General features: G+C 39.6%; 1 protein-coding gene across 8 annotated transcripts in view; it reads left to right on the forward strand.

The window, feature by feature from the left end:
• Nucleotides 1-21,118, forward strand: part of AGTPBP1 (ATP/GTP binding carboxypeptidase 1) — a 152,696-nt gene that overhangs the window by 55,821 nt on the left and 75,757 nt on the right. For all 8 annotated transcript variants that reach the window (XM_073345034.1, XM_073345036.1, XM_073345035.1 and 5 more), the window contains 7 exons: nucleotides 3,567-3,660; nucleotides 4,015-4,052; nucleotides 9,193-9,401; nucleotides 10,315-10,492; nucleotides 11,518-11,612; nucleotides 13,100-13,216; nucleotides 16,665-17,377. In XM_073345034.1, coding sequence (XP_073201135.1) covers nucleotides 3,567-3,660; nucleotides 4,015-4,052; nucleotides 9,193-9,401; nucleotides 10,315-10,492; nucleotides 11,518-11,612; nucleotides 13,100-13,216; nucleotides 16,665-17,377 — 1,444 coding nt within the window. The remainder of the gene's footprint in view (nucleotides 1-3,566; nucleotides 3,661-4,014; nucleotides 4,053-9,192; nucleotides 9,402-10,314; nucleotides 10,493-11,517; nucleotides 11,613-13,099; nucleotides 13,217-16,664; nucleotides 17,378-21,118) is intronic.

The raw sequence follows: 21,118 nt of genomic DNA on the forward strand, positions 1-21,118 counted from the left end.
CCCCAAGTATTAATTACTTTCGGTAAATTAATAAGCAAAAGTGATTTTATTAAGTATAAAAAGTAGGATTTAAGTGATTTCAAGTAATAGGACAAAGTAAGTGCCCAATCAAAGCAGTTTGCCTGAAAGGGGATTGTGTAGGAATCTGCCTGATGAGCCAAAGGTGATTCTGGATGTAAGTAAAATTCAGGAGTTGGTAGTGGCTCAGCAGAGGAATGCTTCTGTGGAGCAAGGTAAAGATGAACTGGTGCTTAAAAAGATTCCTGAAAGAAAAAAATTTCAGGCTAGTCTTTGCAACCAGTTTGCTGCAACTGAAGGGTGTGGAAGTGATTTGATTAAGGAAGTTTGAGTTCCTAACAGCCAGAAATTTTCTGTTGTGAATTGATCCACTGACTTTCCTTTTGAAGATCCAGTATGTATCACTTTGAGAAGGTCTCGGATGGAATGAAAATTGTTAAGAAAGTTAAACAGCCCTATAACCAAGTGGTTGTGCTTGACCTGTTTGTTGGGAAAACAATGTTGTTGGGACAGAAATGTCTCCATGTAGATTCTGTGAGTGAATGGTCTGTGACTCAGGTGCAGAGTGAAGACTCGGTAGCGGAGTCAGCAGACCAGGACAGCGGTGCAGTTAATATCTTAAAAATACAGGGGAGGGCAGGTATACTCATCTCTAAACATTTTAGATATGACTTGTAGTCTCTTAGTGGACTTAATGTCTGATTCCATGTGGAAGCAGAGGTTGGTAAAGGAAGGACAACAGAACTTTGAGTCTAACTTGCTAGTGAAAATGGATGGTATCTCTTTAAGACAAAGTCCAGCCTTGAAATTGGTAACAGTTAATGATTTAAAAACTAGTAAACAAGCTAGTGTCTGTGTTGATGCACATTACCTGGCTGACCGAGAGGGGGGGAAGGGGGGACGACTTGCGAATAGCTGTTAGCACAGAGATCATACCCGATCAGCCAGTGAATTCTGTTAAGCAAGAGAAATCAGGGTTTAATCCTACAGGACAAGGAGGAAAAAGAAAACTTCCTTTTGGAAAGGGAAGCCACAGGTTAACCGTAAAATGCCAAAACCCCAATGGTATTGAGTCAAAGGTGTGAAATGACAAACGTGATTGTAGATGGACACTTGCAATTAATTTGTTTATTGCTAATGGTAATCTTTGTAACTCACGTGTTGCTAATAGCAAGAATTGTAAAAATATGCAAAGTGCCTAATCTTTTGGAAAATCTCCTGAACACGTTAAGAGTAATGCATAAGAACACATTTTGTTAAAAGACCTTGTGATAGGTATCACGGGAGTTCAGATATACTATACAGATATATTTCAGAGTAACAGCCGTGCTAGTCTATATTCGCAAAAAGAAAAGGAGTACTTGTGGCACCTTAGAGACTAACAAATTTATTAGAGCATAAGCTTTCGTGAGCTACAGCTCACTTCATCAGATGCATAGAATGGAACATATAGTAAGACAGATACATCTCTCTCTCTCTCACACACACACACACACACACACACACACACACACACACACACACACACGCACAAGTTGGAAGTTACCATACAAACTGTGAGAGGCAAATTAGTTAAGATGAGCTACCATCATCAGGAGAAAAAAAACTTTTGTAGAGATAATCAAGATGGCCCATTTAGACAGTTGACAAGAAGGTGTGAGCATACTTAAGGAAATAGAGTCAATATGTGTAATGACCCAGCCACTCCCAGTCTCTATTCAAACCCAAGTTAATAGTATCTAGTTTGCATAGTAATTCAAGCTCAGCAGTTTCTCATTGGAGTCTGTTTCTGAAGCTTTTCTGTTGCAAAATTGCCACCCTTAAATCTTTTACTGAGTGGCCACAGAGGTTGAAGTGTTCTCCTACCGGTTTTTGAATGTTATGGTTCCTGATGTCAGACTTGTGTCCATTTATTCTTTTGCGTGGAGACTGTCCAGTTTGGACAATGTCCATGGCAGAGGGGCATTGCTGGCATATATCACATTGACAGATGTACAGGTGAACAAGCCCCTGATGGCATGGCTAATGTGATCATGCAAGGCATTGAATTTAGCCGTATGGAATGGAAATCCATCAACTTCATGAAAAAACTTGTATAGATACAGACAGACATCTTCCTCAATGGCAACTGAGGTCTTGTTTTGCAGGACATCTTTTGGAGCCAATATGGTTCCATGAAGCCATGACTCTTCTCATATGACAGAGCTTTATAGTGATCTTCCTTTTTTGCTGTAGAGTACTTTAAATAAGATAAGTTAGTAGAGGATAACTGTTTACCTTAGTTGAGAGGCAGAATGATCGGGTGGGTAGGGAACTGGACTGGGGCTCTGACCCAGATTCTTGTTGACTCTGCCCTGCTGCATGACCTTGGGCAAGTCATTTAATCTCTCAACCACTGGTCTGTCTTATTTTTTAGATTGGAAGCTCTTTGGGGCAGGTATCTTTTCTTACTATGTGTTTAGTACAATGTCTGGCACAATGGGCCCCTATCCTTGGTTGGGGCCTCTAGATGCTACTTTAATACTACTGCTAAGCATAATTATTATACAGTACCTATAAGTCAATACACAATCTTGAATTAATATGTATGTGTTGCCACTAAAGCTGGCTCTTTCCACTCTAATGCCTCTTGATACCCAATTAGGGACAACTTTTTTTTAAGCAAGCCAAGATTTGTGCATTTTTTTTTTCCAATGACCACCACATTTCAGATTTCCTAAGTAGCCATCCTGTGTACATCCAGAGCCAGGCCCTTCCCCCACTCTTTTTTTTTTTTTTTTTTTTTTTAATATACCCTCTTACATCTTAGATTATGGTCTCCCATTACAAGCTCTCATGGGAAGACATAGACATATTTGTACAATGCCTAGCACAGTGAGATCCCAATTGTGATTGGAGTCTCTAGATGGTACTGCAATAGAAATAATACTGCTGGCACTGACTTCAGACAGCAAATGGCATACCTTTTGATCCTGATGCTGAAGGACACCCTCTAGTCATCGGAGCTTGATACATTTTCTTATGTTAATTTTAGAAACTATCCTCTTAACAAAATATACACTCTAAGGGAGAAAAACTTCCTTGCTGTACATTTTAATAAAGGAGGGAGAAACAAAGTGTACATTGTAAATAATGATTTCCATTAGTTCTTATTGACCTGAAATAGAAACCAGCAGACACTTCAGTGTGCATGTGCAATAGCAGGGGTTTCTGCCAACACTAATGTATATTCCCTTCTGTGAGATCCACAGTCCTGCGCCTTCCTGCAATGATTCTGCTGCCTCTTTGAAGTGAATGGCATATTAGCAAGTGCCTGCTTTTCTGAAATAATAGGCTGTGCAGTGCTTGATACCAGACTTCCTACTGAGCCCATTCAGACACTGAACCAGTGCATATTATTTATTTAGATAATAGTGTATGTTATCTAAATTCAACTTGTAAATGCCCTCTGCTTGATTTTGATTTCAGCAAATCAAAATTTTCAAGATTATTCTAATCTTCATAGTACGTTATTTCACAAAATTTATTTTAATTTGTACTCCTTTCAGCTGTAAATGCAGTATCCTTGGGGAAAAATGGAGTTGTGGAACTGATGTTCAAGATCATTGGCCCTTTTAGTAAAAAGAATACTGGCCTTATGAAGTGAGTAAAAGTTTTTAACGTACTATATTCAAAAATTTAAGGTGCTTTTAAAACTTCCTTTTTGATGAAAATATTTTTTAAAATAAAATCTTTCCTAGTATTTGACAGTTAAATGATAAGGGAAGAACACCCCTTTCCACCCACAACAAACCCAAGATTCTATTAAGGCCTGTCCAGAGCAATGTAGCAAAATCTTAAAATTTGTGGCTATGGTGGTAGTTGCCTTTTACTTTTGCACACCTCCCTCATACATCAGTCAGTCACCTGTTTAAAAAAAAAAAAAAAAATTTGTATGGCTTTACCACATTGTAGATTAAATTTACTAGTTTGTTGTTTCTCTCTTTATGTTGACAGGGTTGCTTTAGACACACTTGCTGCATTGCTAAAATCAAGTAAGTGTTTGACTACTAGAAACTATTTTTACTAAAATAAAAAAACTAGATTTAAAATAATATTAAGAGTCTGGCTGAAAAAAAGAGAAGCCAGGAAATGTAGAATTTAAGTTGAGATTCATCTTTAGTATGTTCTGTTCATTATTGCCACATGTATAATACATAGTAACTCGTTATCCAGTTACGCAGCACAGAGACTACCTGACTTAGGTAGAGACTGACTTGGATCCTGAGAAGTGGAAGAAGCTTTTTTCCAAATACTCAACCATGCCCCTCAACAGTAGAGTTGTGACCATCTCCTCCCAGCCCTGACTGCCGTGTGTGTCAGTGAGGATGCTGGGGGATGGTACCAAATGTAGTCTCCGTCATAGTCAGGCTGTCACTAAATAGGTCTTGGGGTCTGGAGTATGTGTCCTTTAGGTGATAGCTCTAACGTGCAGCTATGGGGAAGTGACAGGACCCATCCTTCTCCAGTGGCAACTAAGCATGAGAGGAGAGTGATAACGACAAATTCTACCCCCACTGACTCTTCAAGTATGTTAAGGGCAGTGGTGCAAGTGGAATCCATTTCTTACCGGTACCAGGGGGACCCACGGGGGTGAGGGTATGTGATGTTCTCACTTGACTCCTCCCCAGCCCGGGGCCCCCACGCTCTCCCCGTCCTCTTCCCCATGATCCACCCCCCCTTACCTGGAGAGGGGAGGCTCTGTCCTCCTGCTGCGCCTTCGGAACCACAGTGGCGGAAGGAATAGAATGTGGGGCCACTGGGCGGCCCCATACCCACATCTCCTCCGACACGGCTGTACCGGTATCGCCCCCAGCCCTTCCACACAGGGTCTCCTCTGTCTGTACAGCAGCAGCCCTGCCAGAGGCCAAGGCTGACCACAGGACTCTCCCAGAAACTGCAGTGTGGAAAGGAGTAGAATGTAGGGCCGCTGGGTGGCCCCACGCCCGCAGCTCCTCCAGCACAGCTGTACTACCCCCAGCCCTGTCCTCTGGTGGGGCTGATCTACAGATGAAGGAGACCCTGCATGGAAGGCACAGTACAGCTGTATCGGAGGAGCTGCGGGCATGGGGCTGCTCAGCGGTCCCACCTTCTGCTGCTCCTCTTCCCATATCAGTATGCCATATCAGCTGTAAGTATCTTCCTTGTACAGTGTACCTGACCATACTGCCCTACTTGCACTGCTGGTTAAGGGTCATGATCCTCTTCCCTCACAAGAACCGTGTGCAAGCGATCGTCATCGTAGAACTTCAGTAGATTGGGTAGACATTGAGAGGTGATCAAGGCGTATGTAGAACACCTTCAGGGGTTTGACTGGAAGCTCATTTGGATAAGGTCTCTGCTCCATTTTGCGCTCAGCTAGCTCGCCTCACATTTGATCAGCCACCTGCCTCTGGCTCTCAGGACTGTAGTAGTAAGTAGTTTTTAGGCTTCATCCCTAAGAGAATGCCAATGGAAGGAAATGTTAGCTCAGAATAATGTTGGTCTGCTCCTGTGTAAATGCAAAGTCAAAGCTGAGATGTGTATTTTCAGAACAGGGGACCTTAAATGATGATGTGTGTAGGAAAGATAGGAAGTATGGTAAGAGACTTGATGGACAGGAAGTATGGCTTAAATAAAAAGTGGGAAACTAGGTTAAATTACGAAAGATGAATATAAAGAAACACAAGCATGTAAGGACAAAATTAGACAAGCTAAGGCACAAAAAGATTTAACTAGCTAGGGACATAAAAGGTAACAAGAAAACATTTTAACAAATACATTAGAAGGCTAAAATAGGGAAGGAGCAAGTTAAGAATTACTTTGACAAGTTAGATGTCTTTAAGCTGGCAGGGCCTGACAAAATACATCCTAGAATACTCAAGGAGCTGGCTGAAGAGCTGTCTGAGCCATTAGTGATTATCTCTGAGAACTGTTGGAGGATAGGAGAAGTCCCAGAATATTGGAAAAGAGCAAATATAGTACCGATCTATAAAAAAGGGAGAATAAGGGCAACCCAGAAAATTATAGACCAGTCAACTTACCTTTGGTACCCAGAAAGATAATGGAGCAAATCCATTGTAAGCATCTAGAAGATTAAGGTCATACATAACAGTCAACATGGATTTGTCCAGAACAAATCATGTCAAACCAACCTAATATCCTTCTTGTGGATGGGGGGGGGGAGCAGATGTGAGATATCTCAACTTTAGTAAGCCTTTTAATATTGTAACACATTACCTTCTTATAAGGAAACTAGGGAAATATGGGCTAGATGTACTTGATATAAGGTGGATGCATTACTTCTCTCTAGGAAAGGTTTTCCAGCCAGTTATCAATGCTTCACAGTCAAGCTGGAAGGGCATATCAAGAGGGGGCCTGCAGGGATCTGTCTTGAGTCTTGTTCAATTTAATATCTTCATAAATAATTTTGGATAGTGGCATAGAGCACATTTAAACTTTGTGGGTTGGGGAAGGTGGGGGTTACAAGCGCCTTGGAGGACAGGAGTAGAATTCAGAATGATCTGGACAAACCAGAGAAATGATCTGAAATAAATAGGATGCAATTCAGTCAGGACAGATGCAAAGTACTACACTTAAGGAGGAATAATCAATTGCACAAATACAAAATGAGAAATGACTGTCTAAGGAGGAGTATTGCAGAAAAGGAACTGAAGGTTATGGTGGATCACAAACTAAATATGAGTCAGCAATGTAATACTGCTGCAAAAAAGTGAACATCATTCTGGGTTGTATTAGGAGGAATGCTGTAAGCAAGACACTAGAAGTAATTCTTCCACTATACTCAGCACTGATAAGGTCATAACGGGGCAACTGTATTTAGTAATGGGCACCATATTTCGGGAAAGATGTGGACAAACTGGAGAAAGCTCAGACGAGAGCAACAAAAATGAATAAAGATTGAGAAAACATGTCCTATGAGGAAAGATTGGAAAAAATTGAGTTTTAGTCTGGAGAAAAGAAGACTGAGGGGGGACATACCTTTTTCAAGTTTTTAAAAGGTTGTTATGAAGAGGAGGGTGATAGATTTTTCTCCTTATTCATAGAGGACTGACCAGCAAGAGAGATTTAGGTTAAATATTAGGAAAAGCTTCCTAATAGTAAGGGTAGTTAAGCAGTAGATCCAATTACCTAGGAGTTTGTGAAATCTGTCTTTGGAGGTTTTTAAGAATAGGTTAGACAAACACTTGTTACGAATGGTCTAGATAATGCTTTACTCCCCTGCACCGAGACAGGACTGACTCGTGACCTATCGAGTCCTAAATTTCTATGATTCTATTATTTTTTTTTTATTATGTAAACTGAGATTCTGCTTGTGTTCATTTTTGAGATAAGTTTCTCGCGTCCTGAATGTGCTGGCCTTTGCATTTTGTTTCTCTGCATTCCTGAGGCATGTAATTTCACACCAGAAATGCATAATTTGTGAAGAGTTTGATTTATAAAATGAAGATTTTAAATGTAAAAGAAAATAGAAGTGCCCTGCTAAATCTTAAACTAGTGATTGTCTGTAAAGATCTCTCTAGTTATGATTGCAGAACTGTGTGTTATAACACTCTGTTTTCCCCTCAACCTCAATAGTGGGACTCCAGGACTCTTTCCCCAGCCCTAACTGCCATCTGTGTCAATCGGGTTTCTAGAAGATAGCACTGAAGTATATACTGTCTTCCCATAGTCTAATTAAATAGGTCTTGGGTCATGAAGTAAGTGGTATTTGGTGACAGCTCTGAAATGGAGCTGTAGCTAGGGAAATTAAAGTCCTGGTATCTTGCTGAAGAATTTTCCTTTTGGTTGAAATAATTTTAATCACTTATGTTCTGCGATTTCTGTATTACTGTATCCTGGCCACCAATTTCTTACATATTCAGTTGAAAAACTTGAACTTCAAAATTTCTATCTAATCAGGAAACTAGTTTTCACTGAAGTTCAATTATTTTGTTATGTTTGAAAATTTTGAGGCTTGAACTCATAAATTTATGAGTGTGTGAGCAACAGAAAAACATCTGAAGTCTGTAGCCTCTGCCTTACATTTTATAGGTGAGGTAAATGTATATAGTAGGCATGTATACACACATTTTATGTGATTTGATTTACTGGTTTTACTGACTTTGTGCCTGTTAACTAGTGAAGCAGAATCTTAAGAAGAAACTAGGGAAGTTAAATGAAGAGTCAGGTTTGAGGAATGAAACAAACCGTTGATATTTATCACTGCAATCAGTCTTCAGACAAGTAGTATTTTCTAAGCCTGTTCTATTGTTAAATGTAAACCATAAATAGAATATCTATATGGGGTTGACCTGGAGTGTCAGTCACATGAATATATTATATTCATAGCAAAAATACTTATGAAATAGTGTAATTGTTTTTCAAAATTAATTATAATTTAAAAGTAGCACATCTACATTTACTGCTTGCTAATGTCTGTTTTGTAAAACAAATAACTTGTGAGCTATATAAACCAGAAAACTTCTTGTTTTGTGTGCATATTTAGCTTACTGTTCAAACCAATTTATTTTTGAAGTGGGGTTTTAATAAAAATTTTCAATAGCCTGAAGTTATCATTTTTTCCACCAAATGTTATCATGGAGCAAATATTAATAGAAATGTATAAACTCATGGAAACGTTAAGTTAAAAAGGAAACACTGATGCCAAATACCTATCGTAGTGCTGCCTGTCACCATTACATCAGTTTAAATAAATTGCAAGGCTTAGAACATCTAGGAAACTTGATCCTTCTTTACATATTCTGCTCAATCACAATAGAGCAGTGAGTCAAATATGAGTATTCACTGAATACAGTTTCTTCAGCCAACTTAAGTATGTGTTTTAGAATGACTTAGTTACAGGCTTTGTGTCTTGATATAGAAAGCAGTAGCAAAGCATGCACGGATATGTCTAGAGAATGTAGAAACTTACTTTGTGGAACATGCCTTATAGAATTCAGTGGAAGAAAGGGAAACTGCACTACGGATGACTGGAATGCTTGTCACCATAATGATTCTATAAAATGGAACACAAGTGAAGTTGCTAGCTTTAAACTTGAACTAAAAGTAATATTTACGACTGATGATTAGTGAAAACAAGAGTTAGGTTATTATATGCTTTAGCAATCTTTTAATTTCTTTTCTTTTCTTAAGAAACGAATGCCAGGAGAGCGGTAGACAGAGGATATGTCCATGTGCTTTTAACAATTTATGTAGACTGGCACCGTCATGATAGTCGACACAGACACATGCTGATCCGTAAAGGAATCTTACAGTGTATTAAAAGTGTTACAAATATCAAGTTGGGAAGGAAAGCATTTATTGATGCCAATGGGATGAAAATTCTTTACAACACTTCCCAAGTGAGTTTAATTGCTTTTTTTGCTATGATTGCACATGAAGATTTTTTTCTGTATGCTATTATGGGTATGCTGTTTTAAATGATCTCATGACTCAGTCGTTAGCATTTATTTTTTACAAGACAACTTCTAAGATCAAAAGTTAAACAAAACAGTTAAATTGCTTTTCACCATTGAATTGTTACAGTGTATATTGTAAACTACTATTCCATGATAAAAGTATATTTGGCTCTTTTTTACGTCCGTGCATAACCAAATTTTCTGTGCTGAATTAGAGCTGTCAAGGCTGGTACACCACCAGCTATGTGAATTCATATGTGATTGTATTGCTTTCCTTGTGGGGACTCTCTCTATAGGGGTTATTTCCATTTCTAGTTGAATGCTGAAGGTCCCCCGGTGTCTTCTGCTTTGCATCCTAAGATCTAAAGCAGAAATCATATACTAAGGTAGTGCATCATTGTCACGGTCCTGTTCCATGTGGTGGTAGTACTCTGCCCTGCTACAAGAATTAAGTTTAACTTCTGTGATTGGTCTCATTCTTTGGCTTTGCCTCTCTCCAGCTTTAGCCATGTGATGGAAGTTTTATACTTCTTGGCAGTAATTTAGGCTACCAATGGAGAGAGACTGAGCTCCAAAGAGAATTCTCTTCCAAATGATAAAGGTGTAGCAGGAGGATCTATAGGTTTCAGTCAAATGGAGTAGGCAGAGATTCTTTTATATTCCATTTATTCAAGTAGTCATAAAAACTTAGTTGTACCTTAGTATAACTATTTTTATATTGTTCTGGAGTTTTCCAGTGGCAATATAATCTAAAATATTCTAGTCTTTTGTATGTTCTACATGCAATGTTGTATGTTTCTAAAAACAGTTGTGTAGTTTGCATTCCATTGTTTTCATTCTTTCTTTTCTGTAACAGGATTGCCTTGCTGTGAGAACTCTTGATCCTCTAGTCAACACATCAAGTTTAATAATGAGAAAATGTTTTCCTAAAAACCGTCTTCCACTACCAACTATTAAAAGTACTTTTCATTTCCAACTACCAGTTATCCCTATTAGTGGTCCTGTGGCCCAGATGTACAGTTTGCCTCCTGAAGGTATAGTCAGTTGGTAATATGTTGGCTTTTGTTTTTATATATATTTAGCATTGTTCTCTGCTAGATGTTTGTGATTATCTAGTCCTCTAGAGCTCACTGGGGAGAGTGAATTAATATAGATTCTCCTTCAGCTTAGTGGTAGGTCTGTGGTTTTGGAGCAGAGTGTGAAATTCTATCTTCTGTACTATGTGCAGGTTAGCTGACAACAATTTTGTCTGCATGTGTGTGGCTATGGGCTGAATTTACTTTCTTCCAAATGTCTAAATAGGCACTAATATTGCATTCATTAAGGAACCAATCAACAGAATGAGTGCCTAAATGATCTTTTACTAAAAATCTGCAAAATTCCTGCACAAAATCCATTTGATTTTTTAGAGTATTTTCTATGATCCATAATAGGCCAAATTCACCAATAGTGTAACTAAGTACATATGCACTGAAGCCACTGTAGTATGTCCACTCGTACCAGCAGTGAATTTAGCCCAGTGTTCCTAAATTGTATCATGCGAACAGTTCAATGTGCTTACCTTAGTTTATTTTCCATTGAAATAAATTAAAAATGTTAAGTCCTTTCCTTCATATTACTGGAGCCAGATCCAGTCCAAAATCTAGCAGTGCAAAGTGTCCAGAAAGGCAACTTAAATTCCCCAGCCCTGTTTGGAAGAGGTAGTCGCATGCTGAGCAGAGAAGGCCTGGTCCTGAGGAGTTGGTCCAAAGTGTCTTCAGTGCATATGTTGAACGTTTCCTATGTGAATATATTTTTTTAAAAAGTGGAGGAATCGTTTAAATGTTCTTACTGGACAGAAATGTAATACGTGGTTCTGCAGTATTGCCAGCTGAGCCTTCTGTCTCTGATAAATCTGGTAATGTTTAGCGTTCACATGTTTCACAGAAGTTTAATTTGTGTGGTATTGACAGATTTCAGTTGGTGAGTGAAAAAGTTTTACACATTACATTTTCTTCTGGAATGTACATGTTGTAGAAAACCTACATCTGCCTTACTTATAGAGCATTTTATATCACAGTGGATGACGTAGTAGATGAAAGTGATGACAATGATGACATCGAAACAGAAAGTGAGATTGAAAATGAAAATGAAGATAAGGACCAACTCTTTAAGGTTAGTACTAGACCCAATCAAAGGGAGCAGATTTATACCATCAATATATTTTTTTCGTTACTTTAGAAGTTCACTTTCGCCATCCCCATAGCTATGTGTTCAAGTATTAAGAGATATCAGTAGTGAGTCCAATTGGTATTTTCAAAGGGGCGTAATGGAGATGCACATCGAGATAGTTGCCGAAAGTCCATTGAAAATGAATGGAAGTTGGGTGTCTTATTCCCTTATGTCCCCTTCGGAAAAAAAAAGTCTTCTGTAGTTAAAGTTGAATCAAGATTCCTACCTAGGGTAGGTCTAAAATATCTCTGTTTCACACATCAGTGATTTAATATCTCCAGATGTTGGTACACTGACTCTTCAGAGGGCAATTGAATTTACATGTAGTTCATAGCAGAAACATTTAAAATGTTCCCTCTGAAGTATTGCTCTGTCGTCTGCACTTTTTGCATTCCTCCCTAAACAACCAGAATCCCCATGAACTGTACATATGCATGCATTTACTTTCAGATAGTAACTGTAGCCATGGGCCACATCTGAACTTTTTCAAATTAAACATGCATGCTTTTTGTCGGAATGAAGTTTCTCGCCTTCCAATATCAAGCCCCACTTTTCCCACCTCCACGTGGCCCTCCTTTAGGATTTCCCCCATACCTCTTATGCAATCCTGATGCTCTGTCATCCCATCCAGAGCCCTTTCTTTTGCAGCCCCTCTGCCTAACGTCCTTAAAATGGATACTGATAAACAGGTTATCAGTGTTTAAAAGCCAAATGTTGTAGGAAAGTGAAGTTGTGGTAAGGTGCAGGGGTGTTACGGAATGGAAAGAGGGAACAGTAGGAGTGAAGCATGAGAGAAGTCTGGACTATATTAAGTTGTAATGGGGCAACACAGCCGGACATGGAGGAGAAATGCAGTTCTTCAGGGCCACCACAAGAAGTGGGATGGTGGAGAGGGAAGTGCTTGTTGAGGTATATCAGCTCTGCCTGAGTCATTACACAGGGTACAATATGCATCAATACTGATGGTATCTGTGTGAATAACTACCAGAATTAAAACATACTTATTAAAGCTGGGAAATTTGTACATCAAAACATTACTTAACTTTGGTGTTCTGTTTTTTTTTTTAGAGTAGGCCGTAAGCCAAAGCAATGGAGTAAGCAGTTAAATGATTTTATATCCTATCTGTATTCAACTCATTAGTTCCCCCATCACAATCTCTATCCCAATCTGCAGCCCACATAACTTTGTACTCATCTTGAATGATTTCACCTGAGAAATATATTACACATACTATATTTGCATACAGGCAGGAAAATTTATGACATACATGTGGTGATATATCCAAGGTTTTCTGCAGACAAATCAGATTGGTATGCTAGTATCTGTTTTATGTAAACTATTAGCAGTGCTAATATATAACTGTTTTTTAGATTTGAAGCTCTTTTTTGTAATTTAACTGAGAAGTTAACTTTTTCTGTTGCTCTTGCAGAACGATGATATAGAGACTGATATTAACAAACTGAAACCAAGGCAAGAATTGGGACGACCCATAGAAGAACTAAAAATGTATGAACAATTTTTCCCAGAACTTGCAGATAACTTTAAGGTAAAGGATGTTAGATTTCATTAATTGTTTTACTGCATATCTTGAATGTTCTGTTTTTAACTGTTCATAACTCTTAACTTCTAACCCATCCTTTTCAAACTTGATCATAGTCCTCAATGGGGTATGTCTTGCTTACATGCCAAACAGCTAAATTCAGCTGTTTAAAGTTATTGTGGGAATATTTTTTATAGCAAGCATAACTACCCCATGTCTGTATTTATAATTTTAAAAAAGGCCCATGGTGTCTTGGTCACACTTGGAGGTAGGGGAGAAAAGTGTGTGTGTGTGTGTGTGTGTGGGGAAGGACATCCCTCGGGGGGAGGGATAGCTCAGTGGTTTGAGCATTGGCCTGCTAAATCTAAGGTTGTGAGTTCAATCCTTGAGGGGGCCATTTGGGGCAAAAATTGGGGATTGGTCCTGCTTCAAGCAGGGGGTTGGACTAGATGACCTCCTGAGGTCCCTTCCAATCCTGATATTCTACGATTGTAGATGGAATCCTCATATGGAATGCTCTGAGCATGTGAAAAGAGGGTATGCTTGGTAACGAACACTGTATTTTACCATAGATTACTATATATTCTTTTAAATAACAAGGAATGCTGGCTTTTAGTGCTAGGATGATGATTGCTGTGCTAAAAGGGAAATGGTCACAAGAGCCCCTATTGACTTTAGGCTCCAAGTAATCAATTGATTTAGCAGGTACTATGAGGGGGTGTTCATGACACTAAATGAAAATGACTTCAGCATGTTTGAAAACTGTAGATCTCTTCTGAATCATAACTGTAAAAATGGTACAATGGGATTCCATGTTTGTCTCAATAACTTCCAGAACAAACTTACTTGGCTTGAAAGAAAATGACATTTTTTATTTGTTTCTTGCCCTTTGAAATCAACTTGACTCGGAGCACAGGTTGAGTTTTTCCTCCTCTCTTGTTCAACACCACATATAATAATAATAATAATTAATAATAAATAAACTCTGTAGGCCAAACTGGATGCCATATTTAACTCTGTAGTTTTGAAGTTGTCTTTCGTGTCAAATTTCACAGTGCCTCTGTAAACCCATCACCTCCAGTGGTTTTACACAGATGTAACTAATTTAAAATATTAGTAAATCTTTTTGATACACATGAAATAATAGGATACAAGTCACTCTCCTTGCTATGGTGGCTGTGCTAATGAGAGAAAAGAGTAAAAATTGTTTTTGGCACAAGTGTAAAGACGGCTCTGAAATAACAGCAGATCTGTTATGTAAGAGGCTGTACCTTTTTTTGTATGAACACTTTTTTCAGAATAGAACAGTACTTCAAGCATCTCATTAGTGCATCACATAATTACACACAATCAGCTATTTGTATAATCAGCAACAAATTTTTATTTGTAAACTAATCAAAGTTGATATGGAGTAATTGAAGCAATGATTTGTGAACTCCAAAATACCATTTTGAGTCATTTTTAACCTTATACTACGTCTTAATTATGTTACTGAGCTAGTCACTAGTGCCAATCATTTTTCAGCTTACCTAGTGACACTAGCAATATAAGAGTTTTATTTTAAGATTATAAATCAGTGTCTATCTTGCTGTAACTAATCAGAAAAAAGTAGTGTTTAAAAAAATAACTTTGATATGTCTAAACTGGTGTAAAGTTGTTCTGTTGAAAATATAAAACCAACACTGAAAGTTTGCAGATGACACACAAATTGGGGGTGTGGTAAATATTGAAGAGGACAGGTCACAGGTACAAAGCAATCTGGATTGTTTGGTAAGCTGCATGGAAGCAAACAATATGCATTTTAATATGGCCAAATGTAAGAAACAAAGACTATAGGCCTTCCTTACAGGATTGGAAACTGTAAGCTGAGCATCGCTCACTCTGAAAAAGACTGGAGAAGTCATAGGGGATCATCAGCTGAACATGAGCTCCCAGTGCAGTGCTGTGGCCCAAAGGGCTAGTGTGATTCTTAGGTGCATGAACAGTAGGAGTAGAGCGATTATATTACCTTTCAGTATGGCACTGGTGCAAGCACTGATAGAATACTATGTTCAGTTCAGGTGCTCACAATTCAGGAAGGATGTTAATAAATTGGAGAGGGTTCAGAGAAGAGCTATGAGAATGATGATGGAATTGGAAAATGTGATAGCTCTATCTAGTGATAGATTCAAGAAGCTCAGAGGCTGATCAAGTCATCCCTTAACTTCTATCAATACCTACATGGGGGACAAATACTTGATAATGGGGTCTTCAGTCTAGCAGACAAAGGTATAACAAGATCCCATGGTTGGAAGTTGAAGCTAAACAATTTCAGACTGGAAACGGGGTGTACATTTTTTTTTTTTCTTTTTTTTGGAACAATTAACCAAGAGTTGTGGTGGATTCTCTGTCATTGACACTTCTTCTAAATCAAGATTGGATTTTTTTCTACAAGAATATGCTCCAGTTCAAACAGGACTTGTTTTGGGGAAATTCTATGGCCTGTGTTATATAGGAGGTTAGACTTGATGATCACAGTGCTCCCTTCAGGCCTTGGAAGCTATGAATAGCTGAGCACTTTCCCACTGTTTGCGAGTACATATCTGATGACATGAGAGACTTATGTTTGAAATAGTAAATATCTTTCTGCCATAAGATGACTTCTCATAGCTACTTTTTGTCTGACTTCTTATGGCAAAAGTGTTTCTTGGGGTTTTGAGGAAGGTGTATAGTTTCCCTAGGACTTTGACTGTTGGTATGGCAGACAGGAGACCTGTGTTCTTCCTGGCTCTGCTGTTGGCTTGCTCTGTGACCTTGGGCAAATTACTTGATCTCTTTGCCTCATTGTCCCCAGCTTTAAAATAGGGATAATGATGATTACCCACCTTTGTAAAGCATTTGGTGATCTAAAGATGAAAATTATCATATAAGAGCTAACTAGTCTCCTTTAGACTTCATACAGCAGGACACTGCTAAATCTGCATGAGAGAAGGGACTAGGAAATACATTTTATTTCTTGTTTAATATCTGAATATTGGAAAAACTGGAAAGCAAACGGGTAAAAACTGATCAAGTGGAAATGTTTATTTTTAATGAGAGGACAAAGACGTTGATGAACCTTTCTAGTTCTTATGTCAGCAATATTATATATCTGCAATGTGATTAAATGCTGCACACCTTTTTAATTTCATGGTACAATTTTAAAAAAATTACTTGGAAGTTTTGTGATGTCATTGAAGAACTGCCTCATTTTGGTGGTGGCATGGCATTTTTCATTTGGAATAGGTTAACTTTTACAAAGTTTCTGTAGCTTAACAGGCAAACTTTTTAGGATTATGTTTATCCTGAATACCTTATTTTATTGCCACTAAAAATCATGGAAAGGAAAAGCGTCCGTTTATAAGCGAATACAAACAAACTTTTAAAATGTGAAAAACTGTTTCCTAATCATGTTCTGTGTTTTTTTTTTGTAAAGGACTATGACTTAGTCTCCAAGGAACCAAAGCCTTTTGCATCTGATGCAAATCTAGGTGGACCTATTGTTGTTCCTACGGCAGGAGAGGAGCAGTCTGTAGAAGCAAATCACTCAGTCAAGGGAATTACTATGAAAGAGAGCAATCACTTGCAAGCAGGGGAGTGTAATAAAAGGCCAGCCTTTTTGGATTTGCCAAAGAAAGACAGCAACAAAGACAATAGTTTACAGCAGCAAAGTGATCAAAAGAAACTGCTTTCGTCATGCCAGTGCCTAAGCTATGAAATAGTGAAAGGCTTGGACAGGATCACTCTGCAGAATACTTCAAAAAATGAACAGTATTACAAAACAGGGTGTGTAACGAAGAAAGAAAGCAAAACTAGCCTTACCTCACTCACTTGTAATAAACCTTGCCAGCATGTTTCATCTTGTGGAAGTGTTCTGTTTGAGGGACGATCTGTCCAGCTGGGAAAGCTGTGCTTCACGGGTGTTGATCCTGAGGAAGAGGATGATTCCAGCTCGCATTCATCAGGGGAGCAAGTGATGCTTGAGGTGCCTGATATATTGCCACTACATGACCCTGATCTTTATATTGAGATTGTGAAAAACACAAAGTCTGTTCCTGAATATTCAGAAGTGGCTTACCCAGATTACTTTGGTCACATTCCACCTCCATTTAAGGAGCCTATCTTAGAAAGACCTTATGGTGTACAGAGGTGAGTTGATACATTTCTTTGAAAGACCAATTGTTGCAAGAATATACAAATAAGAAATTCATATTTAATGTATAAAATTATCAACTTTGTTTATAGTCTTGTCTCTCAAACATTTTCAAAGAAAATTGTTCTGAAAGCAAATGACAAGCTGGTACAAACTAGTAAACAAGGTAATGAAGTTCTATTGTGAAAGAAGTTTTTGGTATAATTTTCTGTAATTAAAGCTATCTGAATGTTAAGCTACCAAAAAAGTTTTTCTGAAATGAGAAATACTGCCTTTAAAGCTTAATGTGAAAATAAATGGAGGGTGTAAGCAGTAAATGATAAGTTTCTAAAGTTAAGCATTACTGGAGGATAGGAGATGGGACTGCTGGGGGAATTGGCTTTGTGAGGCAGTTGGAAGTTTGAGGAAGAAACTCATGCCGCTGTCTGTGTTCAGGACCCAAGGCTGGAATTCTAAGAGTGGAGTAGGCTAAAACTCTGTTCTCTCTACTCAGTACAAAGGGATTACACTGGGATTGTGTGGTTTGAGGAGTCACTCGCTCACCCCTCCCCCCCCCCCCCCCAGACTAAGGGCTTGTCTGCACTCTCCTTGTTCTGAGGAAAGGGAGCTATTTATATACCCAGCCCCAGTGAAAGCAGAACTTGTTAAAACCCTTGGAGAACAGCCCCAGCTGCCCTTCTCTCTTAGGGCTTGTCTACACTATGCAACTTTGAGGGACAAGGCTGTGCTTTTCAAGTACCTGTGAAAGACAAAGTTTTGTACATCAAAACTTTGTCTTTCACAGGTACTTGAAAAGCACAGCCTTGTCCCTCAAAGTTGCATAGTGTAGACAAGCCCTAAGAGAGAAGGGCAGCTGGGGCTGTTCTCCAAGGGTTTTAACAAGTTCTGCTTGCACTGGGGCTGGGTATATAAATAGCTCCCTTTCCTCAGAACAAGGAGAGTCTGATTTTGGTGGGAGGTGGGGATGCAAAGACACTGTTAGTTTCTCTAAGAAGAAGGGGTAAGTAATCCATTATCATGGTTTTCATGCACTGTTTTTTTGCTTTGTTTTGTTTTTTGACTTGGGAAAGAATTGTGAAGCAGATCTGTCTAGGGATTGACCAAATGATTTTTGTTGAGGAAACTATTTTGAGCTTTTTAACTGAATCATGGATCCTCTTATAACTCCCCTTCAGAGAAGAATGTAATTCAAGTTTGCTAAAGTTAATATTTACTAGATATACACCCGCTCTTTTATACCCTGAGATTTGAGGGTTATGTTCTTACTGTACATTTTAGGGCTTTTTAAAGATCAGGTATTTTGGAAGCTGGGATGATCACTCAAGATCCATGAGTCACCAGTCTCATGACTATCCCAAAGTTCTAAATTCTTTTGCTAGATAGCTTCTAAATATGGCTAGATAGCTTCTCGTACCTGAGACCAAAATCCAAGAGTGTGAATCTATTATAATTGCTGCTGTTAGAGAAGAAGAATTGCAGGTAAGTAATCTCTTTTGCTTTTCCAGTTTTCTTTGTTTTTAAACATAAATATCTTCAGCTATCTTTTTTTTCCAGCCCCACAACTATTAGCTGGTTAAAAATGTTCAGTATCATAGAATCATAGAATATCAGGGTTGGAAGGGACCCCAGAAGGTCATCTAGTCCAACCCCCTGCTCGAAGCAGGACCAATTCCCAGTTAAATCATCCCAGCCAGGGCTTTGTCAAGCCTGACCTTAAAAACCTCTAAGGAAGGAGATTCTACCACCTCCCTAGGTAACGCATTCCAGTGTTTCACCACCCTCTTAGTGAAAAAGTTTTTCCTAATATCCAATCTAAACCTCCCCCACTGCAACTTGAGACCATTACTCCTCGTTCTGTCATCTGCTACCATTGAGAACAGTCTAGAGCCATCCTCTTTGGAACCCCCTTTCAGGTAGTTGAAAATGTTGCTTTTGCCTTTATCTTTTACCTTTATTTTTTTTCTGCAGTTTTTCCCAGTTCATTTCCATTATCATTTTAATTTATGTCTCTTGTCACTGAGGTATCTGAATACCTCACATCGTTAATGGATTTTATTCTGACAACACCCTGCTGAGATAGGGATAATATTTCCCTATTTTACAGATAGGGAAGTGAGGCATAGGGTAGATAAAGTGACTTGCTCAGGTCATGTAGGAAGTCCTGTGGCTGAGCCAGGAATTGAAGCTAGGTCCCAGTGGCCTATCTCCTAGACAGTCTTTCCTGCTACATGAGTAACTTGTTGGGCTTGTGATTTCTTTTAAGATTGGTTACTCTTGTGGTTAGACTGTCTTAGGTTAACAAGAAATGGCGTATCTTCTCCCCAGCAACATTTACTTTAAGTGCAGGTAATTGCCAGCCTGAACCCACTTTCAGACTGCACTACAACACCCTACAGGGTTAATCGGCTTCTTTCTATTTTATCGCAGCTGGTGTGCAAGTTTTCCCACACAGCTCAGCTAATATACACTCTAGCTTTTCCAGTCCAGCGCCTCCTTTGAACAGATACTGCCAATTATGCAATGATTTGTAATATAGATAAAATGTCCACCAAGCATTTGTCTGAGACCACCAAACTCATTCTCATTTGTGACCCAGTCAGTAGATGAACCTAGATCTCCAGAGGTGAAAGAGTAATGTCCTAACCCACTCACTCCACAGCCTAGCCCAGGGGTTCTCAACAAATTTTTTGATGGTCTCAGACTGCAGCCACCAACTCTCACTGATGGTTGTACTGACACTTTTTCCTAAAATACTTAATTAACTTCAGGAAAAACAACTAAATGTGTCCAGATACACATCCACATCATTGTAATGTATATTTGCCGGGTTTTTTGGCAGACTCAATAATGCTGCCTTCCAGTTTGGGAGTGATATTTGTAAATATCACAGCACACTTAGTAGCTACCTGGGTGGCTATGAAAAGAGAGAAGTGATATTAATAAACATACAAGTACCACTTTTCACAGATAGCTAATAAGTCTGCTGTGAAAGGTGATACTTGCATGTTTGTTAATATCACTTTTTTCTCCCTGAAGGAGGGGATGGTGGCAAAAGGGGAGGCAGCAAGGGCCAGAGGCAATAGTGGGATGGATTCGGGGTTGGGGAAGGCAGCGAGGGCCCGGGGCAATATGGGGGATAGATGTGGAGCAGTGGGAGGCAGCGGGGCCAGGAGTGATGAGGATGGGTGGTGAGTCCCACTGTCATGTGGTCAGAGCCTGGTGTTGGCTGCCATGCAGCCAGGGCTCAGTGCCCACTGCCAGAGCCCGGAGCTGGGGACGGGAACTGCGTGGCCGAAGCCAGGGATCGGAGCCCGCTGCCACACAACTGGAGTTGTGGGTCTGTGCCCAGGATCAGTACCTGCCGCCATATGGCCGGAGCTGGGTGCCAGAGCCCAGGGCTGCGTGGCTTGAGCCAGGAGCCAGTACTCGCTGCTGCGTGGCTGAAGCTAGGGGTCAGTGCCATGAATCAGCACCTGGGGCTAGCTCCCACCACCATATGGCTGGAGCCCGGGAACAGAGCTGTGGGTTGGCGCCTGCTGCCATGCAGCTAGGGCCAGGTCCGTTTAGCTGGAGCCTGGGGCCACCGCACAGCTGGAACTGCAGGCCAGAGGCCAACTGAAGCTCCGTGGCCAGAGCTGGGGATCAGCACCCGTGGCCAGAGGTTAAGCACCAAAGTCCCGTGGTTGGAGCCTGCTGCCATGCAGCTAGGGCTAGATTGGTGCCTGGGGCCAGCGCTG

Source organism: Lepidochelys kempii, chromosome 5 (assembly GCF_965140265.1).
Source record: "Lepidochelys kempii isolate rLepKem1 chromosome 5, rLepKem1.hap2, whole genome shotgun sequence".
Taxonomy (NCBI): Eukaryota; Metazoa; Chordata; order Testudines; family Cheloniidae; genus Lepidochelys; species Lepidochelys kempii.